Genomic DNA, 14,408 nt, shown 5'->3' on the forward strand with positions numbered 1-14,408 from the left:
AAAGTTGCCATCTAAAATTCAATTTTCAAATTTGAATTTAATATAAAATACAGATAAATATGGAGATAACATTAAAAGTAAAGAGAGAGATCAAAATTAACTTTGATTTTGGTAAAATAACAAATATTTTGGGACATTTTAAAATAAAAAGCATGATACTTTCAATGAGATAGAGGAAATAATTTAATTGGAAACAAAGCTAGATTTGGTGTGTGTGCATATACGTGATAAGTCAAGTGTAATTTAAATGTGTTTACCAGCATTTATTAAGCACCTATTAGAAAAAATTCAATACGTATATACATTGATATTATATACACTATCATAATTAAATGCATTATACATATACAAAATTTAAATCTCAAATTTTAATTTAAATTATTTATTATGCATCCAACAATTAATGATAGAGTGTATATAAGATTAATTCTTATTTAAATAGTGTTTGGTAAGTTGAGTTTTAAACCAGTCACCAAGTGGCATAAATGAGCTCTCAATTCGGAGCATTCAGATATCAAGCATAAATTCTGCCCTTAGTTTTAAAGCTCATTCTCAACAACACTTGACTGTCATTCGTTAACGGCTGTGAAAAGTACTCTAATGAATTGATGACTCTTTATGCTTGATACAATGCGTTATCGGACGAAGCTAAACACCCCATTGAAAATGTTCTAATGTAAAACTTTAATCAAACTTGAATTAATGTTCCAAAAGTCTTTTTGCTTGATAAATCCCAAGGGACACAATAAACTAATTTTATAATCAGTATCCATTGTCACCAGTATGAGAAAAATGTCATACTTTATTGATCATTTCTTTTCTCCCATCCTACTCTTTGGATGCTTAAAACTAATCTTTCCTCTGGAACATAATATGCCAGTTTTTTTGGCACGAACGTAATATAGGCTGTCAATGGGGCCCGAGCTCTGTCTATTTCACCCAAAAGAAAAAGGGTCGAGCGCACTATTACTATAATTCTCGGTGGGATAGTGTTTGGATCTAAATTTAAAATCTGATTAAAATATGAGTTGAATTTGAGTCGCTGCTATAAGCTCAATCCAATTAAGATTTGATCCATTGTATATAAAAAATTTATACTTTGATATGTAATTTTCTATATATATATATACATGCCCATAATTATATAACTATAAATGTATTATTTTTAAATATGTAATGTATAATTAGACTATTAGTAATTAGTATTGGCTTTGAAGAAACTTTAGATTCATTAAATAAATATATTTAAAGAGAAAAACTTATTAGTAGTCTAGTGACTAATGACTATTACTATTAGTCTATTACACGATCTGAAACTAAAAGCCCTATTGGTGTTGATTGATGTACTTTTAACGAACACTTTACTAATTTATTTCTAGTTTTAATATTGTAGATTGCAAATTAACTTTACTACTTAATGGTTATAGTAATTATACTAACAAAATTAAAAAGTAATAAATGAATTTGGACTCAACACAAATATATAGATTGGACCTTCGCACTACTGACTACTGTGGCTTATAGATTTTCTAAAACGCAAGGAAGCTTATGTGCTAGTACGCCACGGAGAAGCAAGATCAATATAAACTTTCTGGGACAAAGCATACGCATGGCTGATGCAAGAGTCCCCCTGCACAAGAGCTCAACCATAGACGCCCCACTCTAGTTTGTTATCATGACAATATTGAGTTCTTTCCTGGCAATGAATAAACCTTTTGTTGGATGGTCTACATCATGCTGTAATCGGGAAGAAATGATTTGACTTCATAACAGATCAATCCCGTCTGCATTTTTTGGTGAATCATAACGAAACCCATCGTGAGAGCATTTGACAAGTGATACTGATAGGAAAAATGGAGGCTGGTCACTAAAACCTGAGAAGAAATAATCATGGATGATCAAACTCATACTATTTATTACCCTTTCTAATCTTTTGAGACGTGAATAGTCCAAAACAATATCTTGGCACACTTTGGACCATTAATCTATCTTCTGACGTCGTGAAGTTTGCTTTGAATTGTGAACAACGATGATAGCAATGATGGAATGATTAGAGGCTCCATATTCCGACGACTCTTTGAGAACTTTCTGATTAAAGCTAGGAGCTCTCACTGAGAGGCATTTTTTACCCCCGCCCCACTTTTCTTTTTTCTTTTTTTTTTTTATGACTCACAAACAAGGTCCTCATTTTAATGATTAAGCAGGTGAAGTATGACCCATGCCAGAACGTAGATTTATTGGATTTTCTTTCTTCTTTCGTCGGTGCCAAAACAAATTTGTTCGCGTACTAATCAATGCACAAATCCAACAAAAATAATGAGTTGTAACCATGTGGACACTTAAATGAATTAGGTAATCGTCTTACTAACTAAAATTCCACAAAGCTTTGACTTGTGGATACCTTAGCTTGAGTGAGCTGCTCCTAGACATTAAATATTTGATGTTAGTTCCTTTAGGTCGAACATGATGTACTTGAATGTTTGTCCAATTCTGTCTTGTGTGCTGCCAAATGCTTTGATTAGAAGCAAATCCCTTTCTCCTTATCAATCAACTGGAATTTGGAAATGGATCCATCGTGTTGTTTATACTAAAAGATGGCATTGTCTAACCAAAACATGGGTTGGAATCCGGTAATTAACTTATTTCTTGAACCCCATCGTCTGTCTCCTCACATGCACGATGTATCAAAATAAATGATATAACTATCATAGACCCTTCTTTCCTTTTCTGCGGACAGGGCATGATGTATATTTGCTGATATAACTATCGTAGACCCCCATCCATAGGGTTGGATCAAGATGCATGTTAGTAACAGATTTCCTCAAAAGAGAGACAAGTTCATCAACTGCTTGGTGCAATTCTTGAATGCGAAGGACAAATTAAATTTGTATAGTTGTCGTGGAAGCAAACGTGTATACTTGAAGGACGTGGCATCTGAATTGTCAATCCGATATGAGTATGATATGTTATATATGATGTCAGATAAGTTGGGTAAACTAATTCTTTAAATATTGTAATTTCGAAAATTGAGATTACAATGCCCATTAATAGCTCAAATCTATACTGTTGCAACTTAAAACAAGTCAAATTTGTGGGGAACTTTTCTAAGTTGGGTGTCGGAGTGATAACGAGTCAAGTCGAGATCGAGTAATATTATATTTAAGATCGAACTCGATTCGATAAGGCTTGCTACTGTTCTCAAATCTTTTTGAGTTTGAGTACTCAAAATACAAAATTTTGTGTAAATTATATAAAACTTCAACCCTTATTGGTTATTCTATAATCAATATTAAATATATTATATAAATAATAAAATTAATCGAACTATTCAACGAGCACTCGAGCAACACGAAGAGAGGCTCGAATTCGATTTGATTCCTTTATTGAGTTACTAAAGCTCGAACTCGAACTCGATCAAACTGAGTTTGAATCGAATGTAAATGAGAGATTTCAGACTGGTTTGTGACCTTTCACTTACACTAAAAAGAAAAAAAAAAACATTAAAACATATACATATATGCATGTGTGTGTCTATGTGTATATGTACATATTTATATATTAGAATCCCTTATCAACAACAGAGCTTATTCAGTGCTTTTTCCTCTTAGCATCATTGCTATTAAATATTAATGCTTGAATTTTTTTTTTTTTTGGTGAATGCTTGAATTGACTCTAGTTTAAAGGGGGGAGTGACGTGATGAGGTTGGCGTTCAGCGTAGACTATTCCTGGCTAAATCTACTTGTGTATATCTAAGAGGGGGAAAAATTCAATCTTGAATATGCACTAGACTGGTAGTGTTGGTGCGGATTTGTGGCGCATTATAATAAATAACTAGAGCTTAACAAATGAAAAATCTTGAGGATGGGGGTCTACATTTCTATGATCTGTGGCAGTACCTAATGCGGCGTCATGTGTAGGTCCGCGGGCGGAAGCTTCAAGATCTGAAAGCTCATTATCAGTTTGATAAGACGTTGGAGAAGGAGGATAACTTTCTGTTTCTGGAGCATTAGAGCGGCATTTGAAGTTGTGAAGCAGATGGAGAGGTGAAGAACCTTGATCTGGGGTGGTGAAATTGGCATTACTAGTAGAAGTATCTGTTGCTGCCCCTGCTTTGCGCAGCTTCTTCCTGTTCTTAGCCGCCTGATGCCATTTCTTCAGAGCCTTGGCAGTTTGCTCCTCAAAAATTGCTTTCTTCATGTGAGATCCCATCTGCAAATGTTTACAAAACGAGATAGGCGGCCGGCTTGTAATTATTTAGTTAAGTTGGCTCCTTAATAATATTGGCGACCTTGCTATTTGACTAATTTGAATCAAAAGAGAAGAGGAGCAGCAGTATTCTGGAGGTGTGTGTGTGTGTGTGTGTGTACCTGCGTTACCAGGGCATACAGAGGGAATGTAATGTAGCTGCAGAGGGCTTGAAGGGCAAGCCCGAGGAATACTCGAAGCAATATCATCACCAAATTCTCATGCATGCATGAACCGATCCCGAACTCGTACTGCATCCCAAGATACGTACATATAATGAGAAAAGTCAGCTTCCAGTGTAAGAAGAACAATTGATGATTTGTATATCTCACATAATTAACCACATTGTAGAGTATAAACATTTACTGGTCTTAGTTTTTGTTGTGCCTATCCAAACAAAGCAATTTCTTACTCGAAATAGTTAGTGTTGATCAATTGCATTATCCAAAATTTTAAGATTGTAAAAAAAAAAAATGCTCTTAGAACAAAAGGGAAATATATATATATATATAAAGAATCCATATTCATTTGGAGAATCTTGATATGAATATCACAAGACAAATCATAATTACGTGATTTTTCTTTATCAATATTAAGCAAAAATAATAATAATAATAAAAGAATCCAACTATTTGTATTAGTTGAATTTCAATTGACAACTAAATAGCTAATTTAAGATAATTGAACTGTGTGAATCATTTGCATTAATTCTTTATTAACCTCTTAATTAGAGAAAATGTAAATAATATATCCAAATTCAATAATGCACCTCACATTATTCAATTCAAATTCACGAAAAAAATTAAAAAGTTCAAATGGAAGGATATATTTTATTCTCAAATAATGAATTCATTCATTCTAATTATACTTACCCATGACCACAAGAAGTATGCCATTTGGTATGCATTCTGCAAAGCCAAGAAAGATACTATATCAGAGTTGTTACTTGAATCAAAACAAGGCAAGTCGTGAATTATTTATTGATCATCAAATAAGTATCAAATAAGTATGATGTTCTATCACAGATGATCTATCTTTATTCATTCAGTATCACGTGCATACGTATTTATCAGACGTATTTTCTAAACTCATCCTTTCCTTTGGGCGGGGAATTCACCTCGAACAAGGTAAAGTGTATTAAGAAGAGGATCCAGTGGGGGCGACTGAACCAGAAAAAGTCATTGGTTGGCTCCACCACAGGAGCTCCTCTAACAACTGTAGTCTTGTCCTGGATTTGCTGTGCCATCTCCATTATAACCAGTTCAAGTTTAGTCCCCACCAAAACGAGGATCTGCATTAATTAATTCCATACATGAACATACATATGTAATATGATGAGCGAGCGAGGAAGAAGGCTAGGCATTCCTGCTGCTGTTTAAACAACAAAACAAAACTAGTTATTTACGAGAAGCGGGATCAAGGATATCCAGGATATTGTATGCCAACCTGAAATACATATGCAATATCAGAGGAACAATATTATTATTAATATCGGCAAAAATTAAAATCATATATATATATATATATATATATATATATATATATATATATATATCTATATGTGTCAGAGACTTACGGGAAAAGTTTAAAAGCAGAAAGAAGAGGACAAAGGACCACAATGGGATACTGCACATTGAAGTCAAAAGCATGTATAATAGTTTAGTTTAGTCTAAATTCTTTTTTTGTTTTGGTTTTTTTTTTTTTTTTTTTAAACAATAATGAAATGAAACAACAAACCTTATTCCCAAGACCCTCTTATAGTCATCTTCCATGGATCTTTTGATGTACCTGTGGAAATCAAATTTGGCATTTGGAGCAAAATGCGCCTGAAATTTGGACCATTATTGTCAAAATGAGTTCATCATGCCATGTTAAAACTGCGAAATCTGGTCGATCAGCTTAGCGGGGGGATTCACCACACTTACGTTGATGAATCCGTTGCGGATCGTCAGATAATCCACCTTGGATATCGAACCAAAAAATTGCCTCAAGAATGCCACCTGTTTTTATTTTATTTTATTTTATTTATTCAAAAACAAAAATCATCAACTAAAGGAGAAGTTTCTGTCTATAATCTTTGTTAGTCCACTTTTGCTTTGCCTTCAGCAAAACAGATTCTCAGATTATTGGAGCCGGTTATATTTTACTTCTAGTTCTAGTAGATGATGAACTCTACAACTTCAAACCACCCCCCAAGACGCATAGAAACACTCACACGACATATTATATTAGCGTCAAGTGATGCCTGACCGTTTCCCCCACCCCCACAGAGACTCAGACTCAGATTCCGTGGCGTTGGCAGGTAATAAAGTGGAGCGGTGGGGAAACTACAAAAATATTTATTTATTTCCCTATATAATAAAGAAAAGACAAAAAAATCTCTTACGATCCATCTCACTCCCGCTGCTCTGGCCTTTCCACCGTGACGCCTCACAAAAGTTGTTTGATGGGCCAGCCTGAATCTAGCCGGATCTGCAGTTTCAAATGACCAGCCTCTTTGGAACGTAATTCGACATGGGTTTGTGCCCCAAAAAGCTCAAACTTATTGGGCTTTAACAACACTTTGAGAAGATGCCCGCCCGATTAAAGAATTAAAGAACTCAAAAGGGACAGAAAAACAGGAGGGCATTAGAAAAGTGATAGGGCAGGAGGATTACCACTTGAGAACTGATATTCCAAGGAAGCGGTTTCCAATTCCCACGCCTTCCATTTTTTCATCTGTTTTTTCCAGCAATTTAAGAAAGAAGTGCTTAGATAATTTTTCTCAGCCCATTAATAATTTTTATTTTTTCAGTTAAGCTGATCCGGGCAATTAATCCAGTAAATAAGTGATGAATGACAGAAGAAGACAGTAGTGAAGTTGAGGAGACAGCTGAGTTACCTTGGCGTGACCGAGGGCCATGAGGATGACACTGTAAAGGACATGAAGAACTGCAAGAACGAATATGAAGATGTGCAGCTGATGCACTCCCTTGTATGATATCAACGATACCTTCTCCTGCAGCAGCAGCAATTTTGCAATCAGATCACACTAGCACTAATGAATGAGAGTATTTAATCGTTATGTAATGTATGTGTATGTATGCAGCAAATTAAGATTAAAACTCGTTGAACAATCAACATCAGAGTGGATATGCTCACTTTAGCAGCGCAGTAATCTTTGTCATCCCCATCAGCAGCCAGAGCTCGACGCCATACCATTTCTCCCGCGTAGGAAAGTAGCAGTAGTTTCCTACGGCTGTCATCTTCAATATTTCTGCTTCCTTTTTCCTCCTCCTTCTCGTACGAATCTTCAGGGCAGGGCAGCCACTTATCTCCGAGTTTGGCTGGAACACATATCTTTGCAATATAGGTGGCGCTCACGGTAAGCAGCAGGGAAATGAACCCCAGTATCATCAGCTCTGCCAGCCAATTCACATTCATCAGCATACTAAGGTAAAATCCTACAACTCTGCCAACTCCTATAAGTAACAATAATATTGGGCTGGAGTGCTAGCCAGTCAATATGATGTATAATTTAAAGATCACAAATGATACATGTTCATGTTCAACCTGATTTAATTTTTTCCAGAGCTTCGATCATGGCTTTGTTTTGGCGTTTCTGAAACCACTGGGTGCCATCCACAAGAATTAATTAATACGAAAAGAAAAGATCAAGAAAATCCAGCTTGCTACACATGAGTCTGAATTAGGTTGGTTCTTGAAAGAACTGGATCAGCAGACTGAGTAGACCCAGCCTGCCTGCCAGTATCAGAAACACAGCGGACTCACCTTTCCAAGGGAATGAATCCCAAGTTCCATGAGGAAAGAAATGATCACGAACACAGCGCACACAATAGCAACAGCCCACGTAGGAGTCTCCTCTAACGATCTTTCTCCAGCCCCACCGCCGCCGGCAGCCATGACGACTACTACTAATTTTCTACTTTCCGCTGCTATACCTATACGGGCTAGAAAACCAATTAACAGACAGGTACTACTACTTTTTATCTGTAAATCGAAGGAGACCAAGACCAAGAGTTGTCACTTCATCTATTAAACTTGGGACTACCAATGCTTGGTCATATGCAGAATTGTTTCCCGTCGTAGAATTTGATTGGGTTGTTCGCATGAATAACGTACGAAGCAGCAATGTCGATCCATGCAAAAATTACCAGCGAGATGGGATCATCCCGCACAAATATACTCCCATTGCGCAATGCAGCCGGCAGGGCAACAACAATTGTGTACATATATATATATATATATATATATATATATATATATATATATATATCATGTGTGCCAAATTTTAGAATTAATGGTCGGATAGACCGATGTCGTGAGACGAGATGCACATTTCCGACACATCAATTATATCACACAAGTATGTAGAAAAATGGCAGGAAACAAAAGACAGTAGTCTAGTCTAAGTAAAATTTAATTTCATACCAGAACACATTCCCTGATACTAATATCAGCAGGAACAAATTATCTAACCTTTGTAGCTACTTATTATTAGGAGTAAAAAAGGGATAGGCCACTCGAGGGCTCTTTTTAAGGATAAAATATATAGTTTTAATCTATAATGTTTAGTACATGCGCTGTTTTGATTTTTAAAGTTTTGGTAAGACCAGATTTGGTCCTCAATGTTTAGTACATATATAGTTGTAGTTTTTAAAGTTTTGACAAAAGTAAATCTGGTCCTAAATGTACCCCAATTGAAAATATATTTGGGTCATTTGAACAACTTTTATCGATTATTGACAAAATTTAGCTACGTGTAATCATGTGTTCATTAAATTGAATTTTAAAATAAAAAAGCAAAATAGTGGCTAATTTTAAACAACAAGATGAAGGACTTATAAGTCACATGCTAACGAATTAAACTAGCTAAGAAAAGAAATTTATTAAATTGTAAAATTAAAACATGTCAGAGCATCAAATTTTCATCGATCCGAAACTTATTTTCACTGTCATTCTCCACACCCCTAAGCAAAAAACCCTCTAGTCTCTACCACTCAATTTTAACTTATATTTAACAAATTCATTTTTTTCTTGGTTAATTAGTTACTTATGTGCGATCGTTATTCTTATTATTCAAAGTTAGCTATTGTGTTGCTGCTTTTTTTAAAAAAAAAAAATTAATTTAACGAACATGTGATTGCATGTGAATGATTTGGTCAATAATCGAGAAAATCTGTCAATTGTCTTAAATCTACTTCGGATTGAAAACATTGGGGACCATAATTGTTTTTACTAAAACCATAGGGACTAAAATCACATAAGGTGCCAAATATTTTTGTCAAAACATTAGGGACAAAGACATTATTGGGGTCCTTTAAAAATTTTGTAAATTTTAAAAAAGCATCGATGTTCCGCATTTCCACTTGGGTACCAAAGACACGGTACATTTGTTTTTCAGTTTTTTTTTTTTTTTTTTTTTTTTTTGCTTTTTGTTTTTGTGTTTTGCTTATGGGGGTGGGATGGGTTGGTTGGAGGATGAACTGTGTCCTTTTAATTAGTCCGTTCGTTGTTAGCTATGTTTGCCGTCATCGATCTCATCGAAGCCAAAAAAACGTAAAGTGATCCTCTTTCTCCGCTCTCCAGTCTCCGGCATCGCCGCCCCTTCGGTTTCACAAGTGCGCGCACACACACTCTGTTGTAAGCTATCTGCAGCCGCCATGGCAACTCTTTCAAGTTCCTTGGTATTATCTAAGAACCCATCATTCCATTCCTCACCCTCATCATCAGGTATTTCTCCCAATTCTCATTTCCGTTGATAAGGATGTAAGCTCGATGATCTAAAATGTACTTTCTCTGGGTCAAGGTTTATGGAGCTTTGTTGTGAACAGAAATCTAAAGAAATGAAAAAATAATAATAATAAAAAGCGAGCATTTTTTTTTCCTCTCATGAGTTTGGTAGGTCCCAACAAACTTGTCTTTGAACCGCCGTTATGGACATGATTTGAGGTATTCTATCTTTGTTATGTCAATGCAAGTGACTCTATGATTGATGCGGCTTCAGTCAAGAGATTGTGATTCTCAACTCGGGTGAAAAAAAATGAGGAGTAGAAATTGGAGGGAAAATTAAAGCAGTCAGAACAGAAAAAACACATACTGACTATTCACAAATGTAGGTACTTATTATGCTCAACAACAGTTCAAGTTTTATGCTCACAAATTTGTTTCCTCGATTCAAAGCAGGAAAATCTTGTGCATTGCTATCTTACCTGCTCTGTTTTGTTAGTAATCAAGTGTTCTCTCAGAACTATGTCCTTCAAAATGGGTTTCTCAAAAGGTCTGTGAAGATCATATTGGAGATGATTAGCCTCTTGAATGCTGAGAGCAGTTCAATCCTTCGATCCGTATGGACTTCAATCAGTATCAGTTTAGCATATCAAAGCCTAGATCCCTTTACGGACACTTAGGGTATGCAAAGCGAAAGGCTTGTTTGACAATTCAAGTGCGCTTGACCTATTATTTGGCGTTGTTGACTGTGTGATTTAATTCATTGGGGCTTGTATCCATGCATTAATCACGATCGGCTTGCCTAACTCTGTAGGTCAGTTTTGTGTACTAACTTGTGGCTTGAATCCCCTTGGTTTTACTCCTTGGGATTAGTGTAGCTATCCACTGGGTTGCAGTACCAGTGTAAGTTGCACCAAGATGTGAGCTAAGGCACCCCACTTCTGAGATGTTAGATGGAGTGACTTGAGGCTTATCATGGTATCCTCTGATCATTTTGAACAAGAACACATTTTGCGCTACTCAAGACATATTGACCATGCAAATCAGATGGATCCTACTTGCATATGAACAAAGATAAAGCAAGCTATTTGTGTTTTTGTGTGTTGAAACATTTATCTAGCATAAATCCACAAGAATATTGGAGACCTGACATCAGTGGATGTTATATTTCCTGTTTTGTTGAGCCTTGGGATCAATATGTACCCAAAAAGGTTTTATAAACAGAGAGAAACCTTCAGATAAAGTTGAAGCATATTTTAGATACTTGATTAGTCGTGATTTCTGAGGCTTACAAAATTTAATGATAAATATAAAAGTGCATAACAATTAGCTAGTATTTTGCTCACTCCCTATTCTTTTCTTTCTAGTTTACTTCTTGTTTTGAGGGTGCGATTGCAATTTTCTGAATGCTTTCTAATTTTTTTAGGTTCTTCTCTGAAGACATTAGAGCAATGTATGGGAAGCACTGTTCCCACCAACTTGTCCTTTGGCCTGAGGCATTCAAGGAAATCATCCATATCTAAAGGAGTGCTAACTGTTCGTGCAACCTATAGGTATAGTATCCATCAAACTTGTATGACTTATTCTTAGGTACATCAGATTACTTTGATAGAATATTTGTTGCATGTAGGCCTTTCATCACTGACAGTTATGGATACTTCCAGCTTGACATTTGCATGCAAGTTGTACTGAACCTTATTCGAGAAAAAGTGAATCTTTTCTATTGGTGTCTCTATGGCTCTTACCAAAATGACATAATATTTAAGGCTCATATCTTGTCTTACAGTCATCAGATTCTTGCATTTGTTTTTTGTACAAAATGGGTGTGAGAAAGTACCAAGCTTGTGCAACTTTGAGTAAGTTTAAATAGAAAGCATAGGACGAAAGTGAAGTTGACAAGTATCATTGCAGATGTAAACTTGAAATGAAAATGGGATTGAATTATGATAAAAAAAAATGAACATTGTTCTCATATTTTCCCTGCTTTTTATCATGTAGACAGTACTCCAAACTATACGGAATTATATTGGACTTGTTTCTTATCTAATGGCAGTGATGGAAGGTCAAGCACTGGGAATCTCTTCCTTGGAGGCTTTATTTTGGGAGGATTAGTTATTGGGACACTTGGTTGTGTATATGCACCTCAGGTGGTAAACTTTAGCAATCCTAATTGACATTTATGAAACTCTGCTTCTATACTTTTTCTCTTTCAAATTATTAATCTGGAAAGCTGGCCATAGATCAGTCAGCCTTATGCAAAGATTTGATGTACTTGAAGACTGTTAGTGCTTAATGAGAGAGTAGGAAACTGATAGTATAAACAAAACTGTTTGCTGTCCGCAGATCAGCAGTGCACTAGCTGGAACTGACAAAAAGGACCTGATGAGAAAATTGCCAAAATTCATATATGATGAAGACAAAGCTTTGGAGGTAAGCAGTTTCTTTACAGTTATTATCCACGATGATCTTTCCTCCATGGAGACAAAAAAGGATCTTTACTTTTTCTTTCTCTTTGCGAGTGCCCTGTCGAGATAGGGGACACCTGGAGTACGAGGGATAGGGGTAGGTATGTCTGTAGATAGCTATAGGATGACCAAATTTTAGCATTTTTTGCCTTGCACTGTTATTGTGCCTACTTCAGCTGATCCTACATCAGTGGCTTACCTTGATTTAATCACATTCTAGTATGTAATTTTCTTTTCATTTTTTTTTTCCTTTTCCCATAAAATGAATTAGTTCATCTTCAAAGCATCTCTAATATTCATGCATGGCTTTTGGACTATCAAGATTGATAAGATCTGCCATGGTTAAAAGGACTTGATATGACTTTATTTCTGCATGTTGCTAAGTGGGGAAGCTGAATCGGCACCTTAACTTGTAATCGAGCTTGAAATATTTCTGCATAGTTATTGAAATAGGTGCTCATGGTACCTTTTTATGACTGAGTTGTGCTATGATCTGTCTCCAGAAACAGCGGAAGAAACTATCAGAGAAGATTGCACAGCTGAACTCTGCTATAGATGATGTTTCAAATCAGCTGCGATCAGAAAATACCCCAAATGGAGCAGATGTTAACTCGGATGAAGTTGAGGCACTTATATAAGATTCTATTGTCGTTCTGTTTTCTCATGAATTTTCGCTGTATGTGAAAACACAATAACTCGTATGTAGAGTCTCAAGGCCGTCGTATGAGAAAATTGCTCACTGCAATTTTGGTAAATTTGCTCTTCTTTTGAGAGCTGGATTTTGGAACAATACTTGGATTTTTTTGATGTTCATGGAAGACAGCTGGATAATAATGGTTGTGAATTGTGATCACTGAAGAATGATGGATTCTCTAAGCTTTTGCTTGCGTCGGTATCACAAGAATGCATATTCTACCCTACCCGGATTTATTCTGTGTAGTGATAAATTATGTAACCGACCCTGTTTGGTTGTGCAGGTGCTATATCTTAGCTCCGGAATTCTTGTGTTGCTTGTGGATATCACAGAGTTCCTTGCTTTGCAAATTACTTTGGCTTTTTGCATCTTTTCTCCTTTGGGCTAAGCAATCAAATTGAATTCTCGTAAAGAAGTACTAAAGCAAATACGAATGCTAATCATTGCCCGCAACATGACAATTAAAAATCTGTCGACTGAGACTCCTGTGGGCAAATGCATCCTCCAGCAACTTCTGTGGAACTGAGCTACAGCTGTTGTTTGTTTTGTCCCGACTCTGGCTAACATCGGAGCTTGTTTAGAGCCTACAAATTACCTCACATTCCGACGTTTAAAATTGCGATGTAGTGCCTATTTTTTCATATCAGACTTGGTCCAGTATACTGGGGAACTTGGAAGTTGCCCTGAGATTTTATTCGACTATCGCGGTGAAAGGAGGAGTTTTATTCGAATTACAAAGACCTGGACTGAGATTTTCAGAATTAAGTAGAACTCAACTTTTCTATTAGCTTTTAATAGATTTCCATGAGCTAAGCATCCTGTCTAGGACTAAGAATTCTCTAAGGAGCAAGTCAATGAAATCCTTCCAAAAAAAAAAGAAGGAAAGAAAGGAAAAACGAGTAGGACATTTAGCTGGGACTAACGAAGGTGGGGCCTTTTCGCTTTGCATGCAAACCACTTATCAGTCAATTTTACCTCATCCTCATGCAGCAGGAGACAGGAGTAGGCTTACTCTGAAATAAAAATTTGTGGTAGCAGATAACAAGACAAGAAGGCGTCAATTCACAAAAGATGCAGGGGCAATCAAGGAATAAGAGGGATGGGTGAACCATCTTTAGCACTGAATTTTGATGGTTCAGACCAATACAATCCACACGATCTTATCTTGTGTCAAATCTTTGTGTACCATCCTCGCCACTCAATCCCTTAATTCAATTGCAACCATAATTTCTTGTTGAGATTTTGGCAACGGGAACGTACCCCACACATTTGT

General features: G+C 36.1%; 2 protein-coding genes across 3 annotated transcripts; one reads left to right on the top strand and one right to left on the bottom strand.

Annotated features, from left to right (window-relative positions):
- Positions 1-3,749: 3,749 nt before the first annotated feature.
- On the bottom strand, positions 3,750-8,437 carry LOC113712528 (MLO protein homolog 1-like). 2 transcript variants are annotated; one of them, XM_072068455.1, is made up of 14 exons: positions 8,018-8,437; positions 7,799-7,856; positions 7,388-7,647; positions 7,128-7,244; positions 6,904-6,964; positions 6,633-6,718; positions 6,172-6,246; positions 5,984-6,072; positions 5,823-5,872; positions 5,652-5,692; positions 5,364-5,537; positions 5,119-5,154; positions 4,378-4,497; positions 3,750-4,210 (listed from the first exon to the last, which is right to left on the bottom strand). In XM_072068455.1, the coding sequence occupies exons 1-14, from the start codon at positions 8,147-8,149 to the stop codon at positions 3,833-3,835; spliced, it is 1,677 nt and encodes a 558-aa protein (XP_071924556.1). In that variant the 5' UTR covers positions 8,150-8,437; the 3' UTR covers positions 3,750-3,832. The 2 variants fall into 2 exon arrangements, with proteins under 2 accessions (XP_071924556.1, XP_071924555.1); XM_072068454.1 differs by having other exon boundaries at positions 4,369-4,497.
- Positions 8,438-9,774: 1,337 nt separating this feature from the next.
- Positions 9,775-13,317, top strand: LOC140016230 (uncharacterized). Its single transcript, XM_072069705.1, has 5 exons — positions 9,775-9,979; positions 11,403-11,529; positions 12,030-12,123; positions 12,320-12,406; positions 12,945-13,317. Exons 1-5 carry the CDS (start codon positions 9,910-9,912, stop codon positions 13,077-13,079), a joined length of 513 nt encoding a protein of 170 aa, XP_071925806.1. The 5' UTR covers positions 9,775-9,909; the 3' UTR covers positions 13,080-13,317.
- The last annotated feature ends 1,091 nt before the right edge of the window (positions 13,318-14,408 follow it).

The sequence above is a fragment of the Coffea arabica genome, chromosome 10c (assembly GCF_036785885.1).
Source record: "Coffea arabica cultivar ET-39 chromosome 10c, Coffea Arabica ET-39 HiFi, whole genome shotgun sequence".
Taxonomy (NCBI): Eukaryota; Viridiplantae; Streptophyta; class Magnoliopsida; order Gentianales; family Rubiaceae; genus Coffea; species Coffea arabica.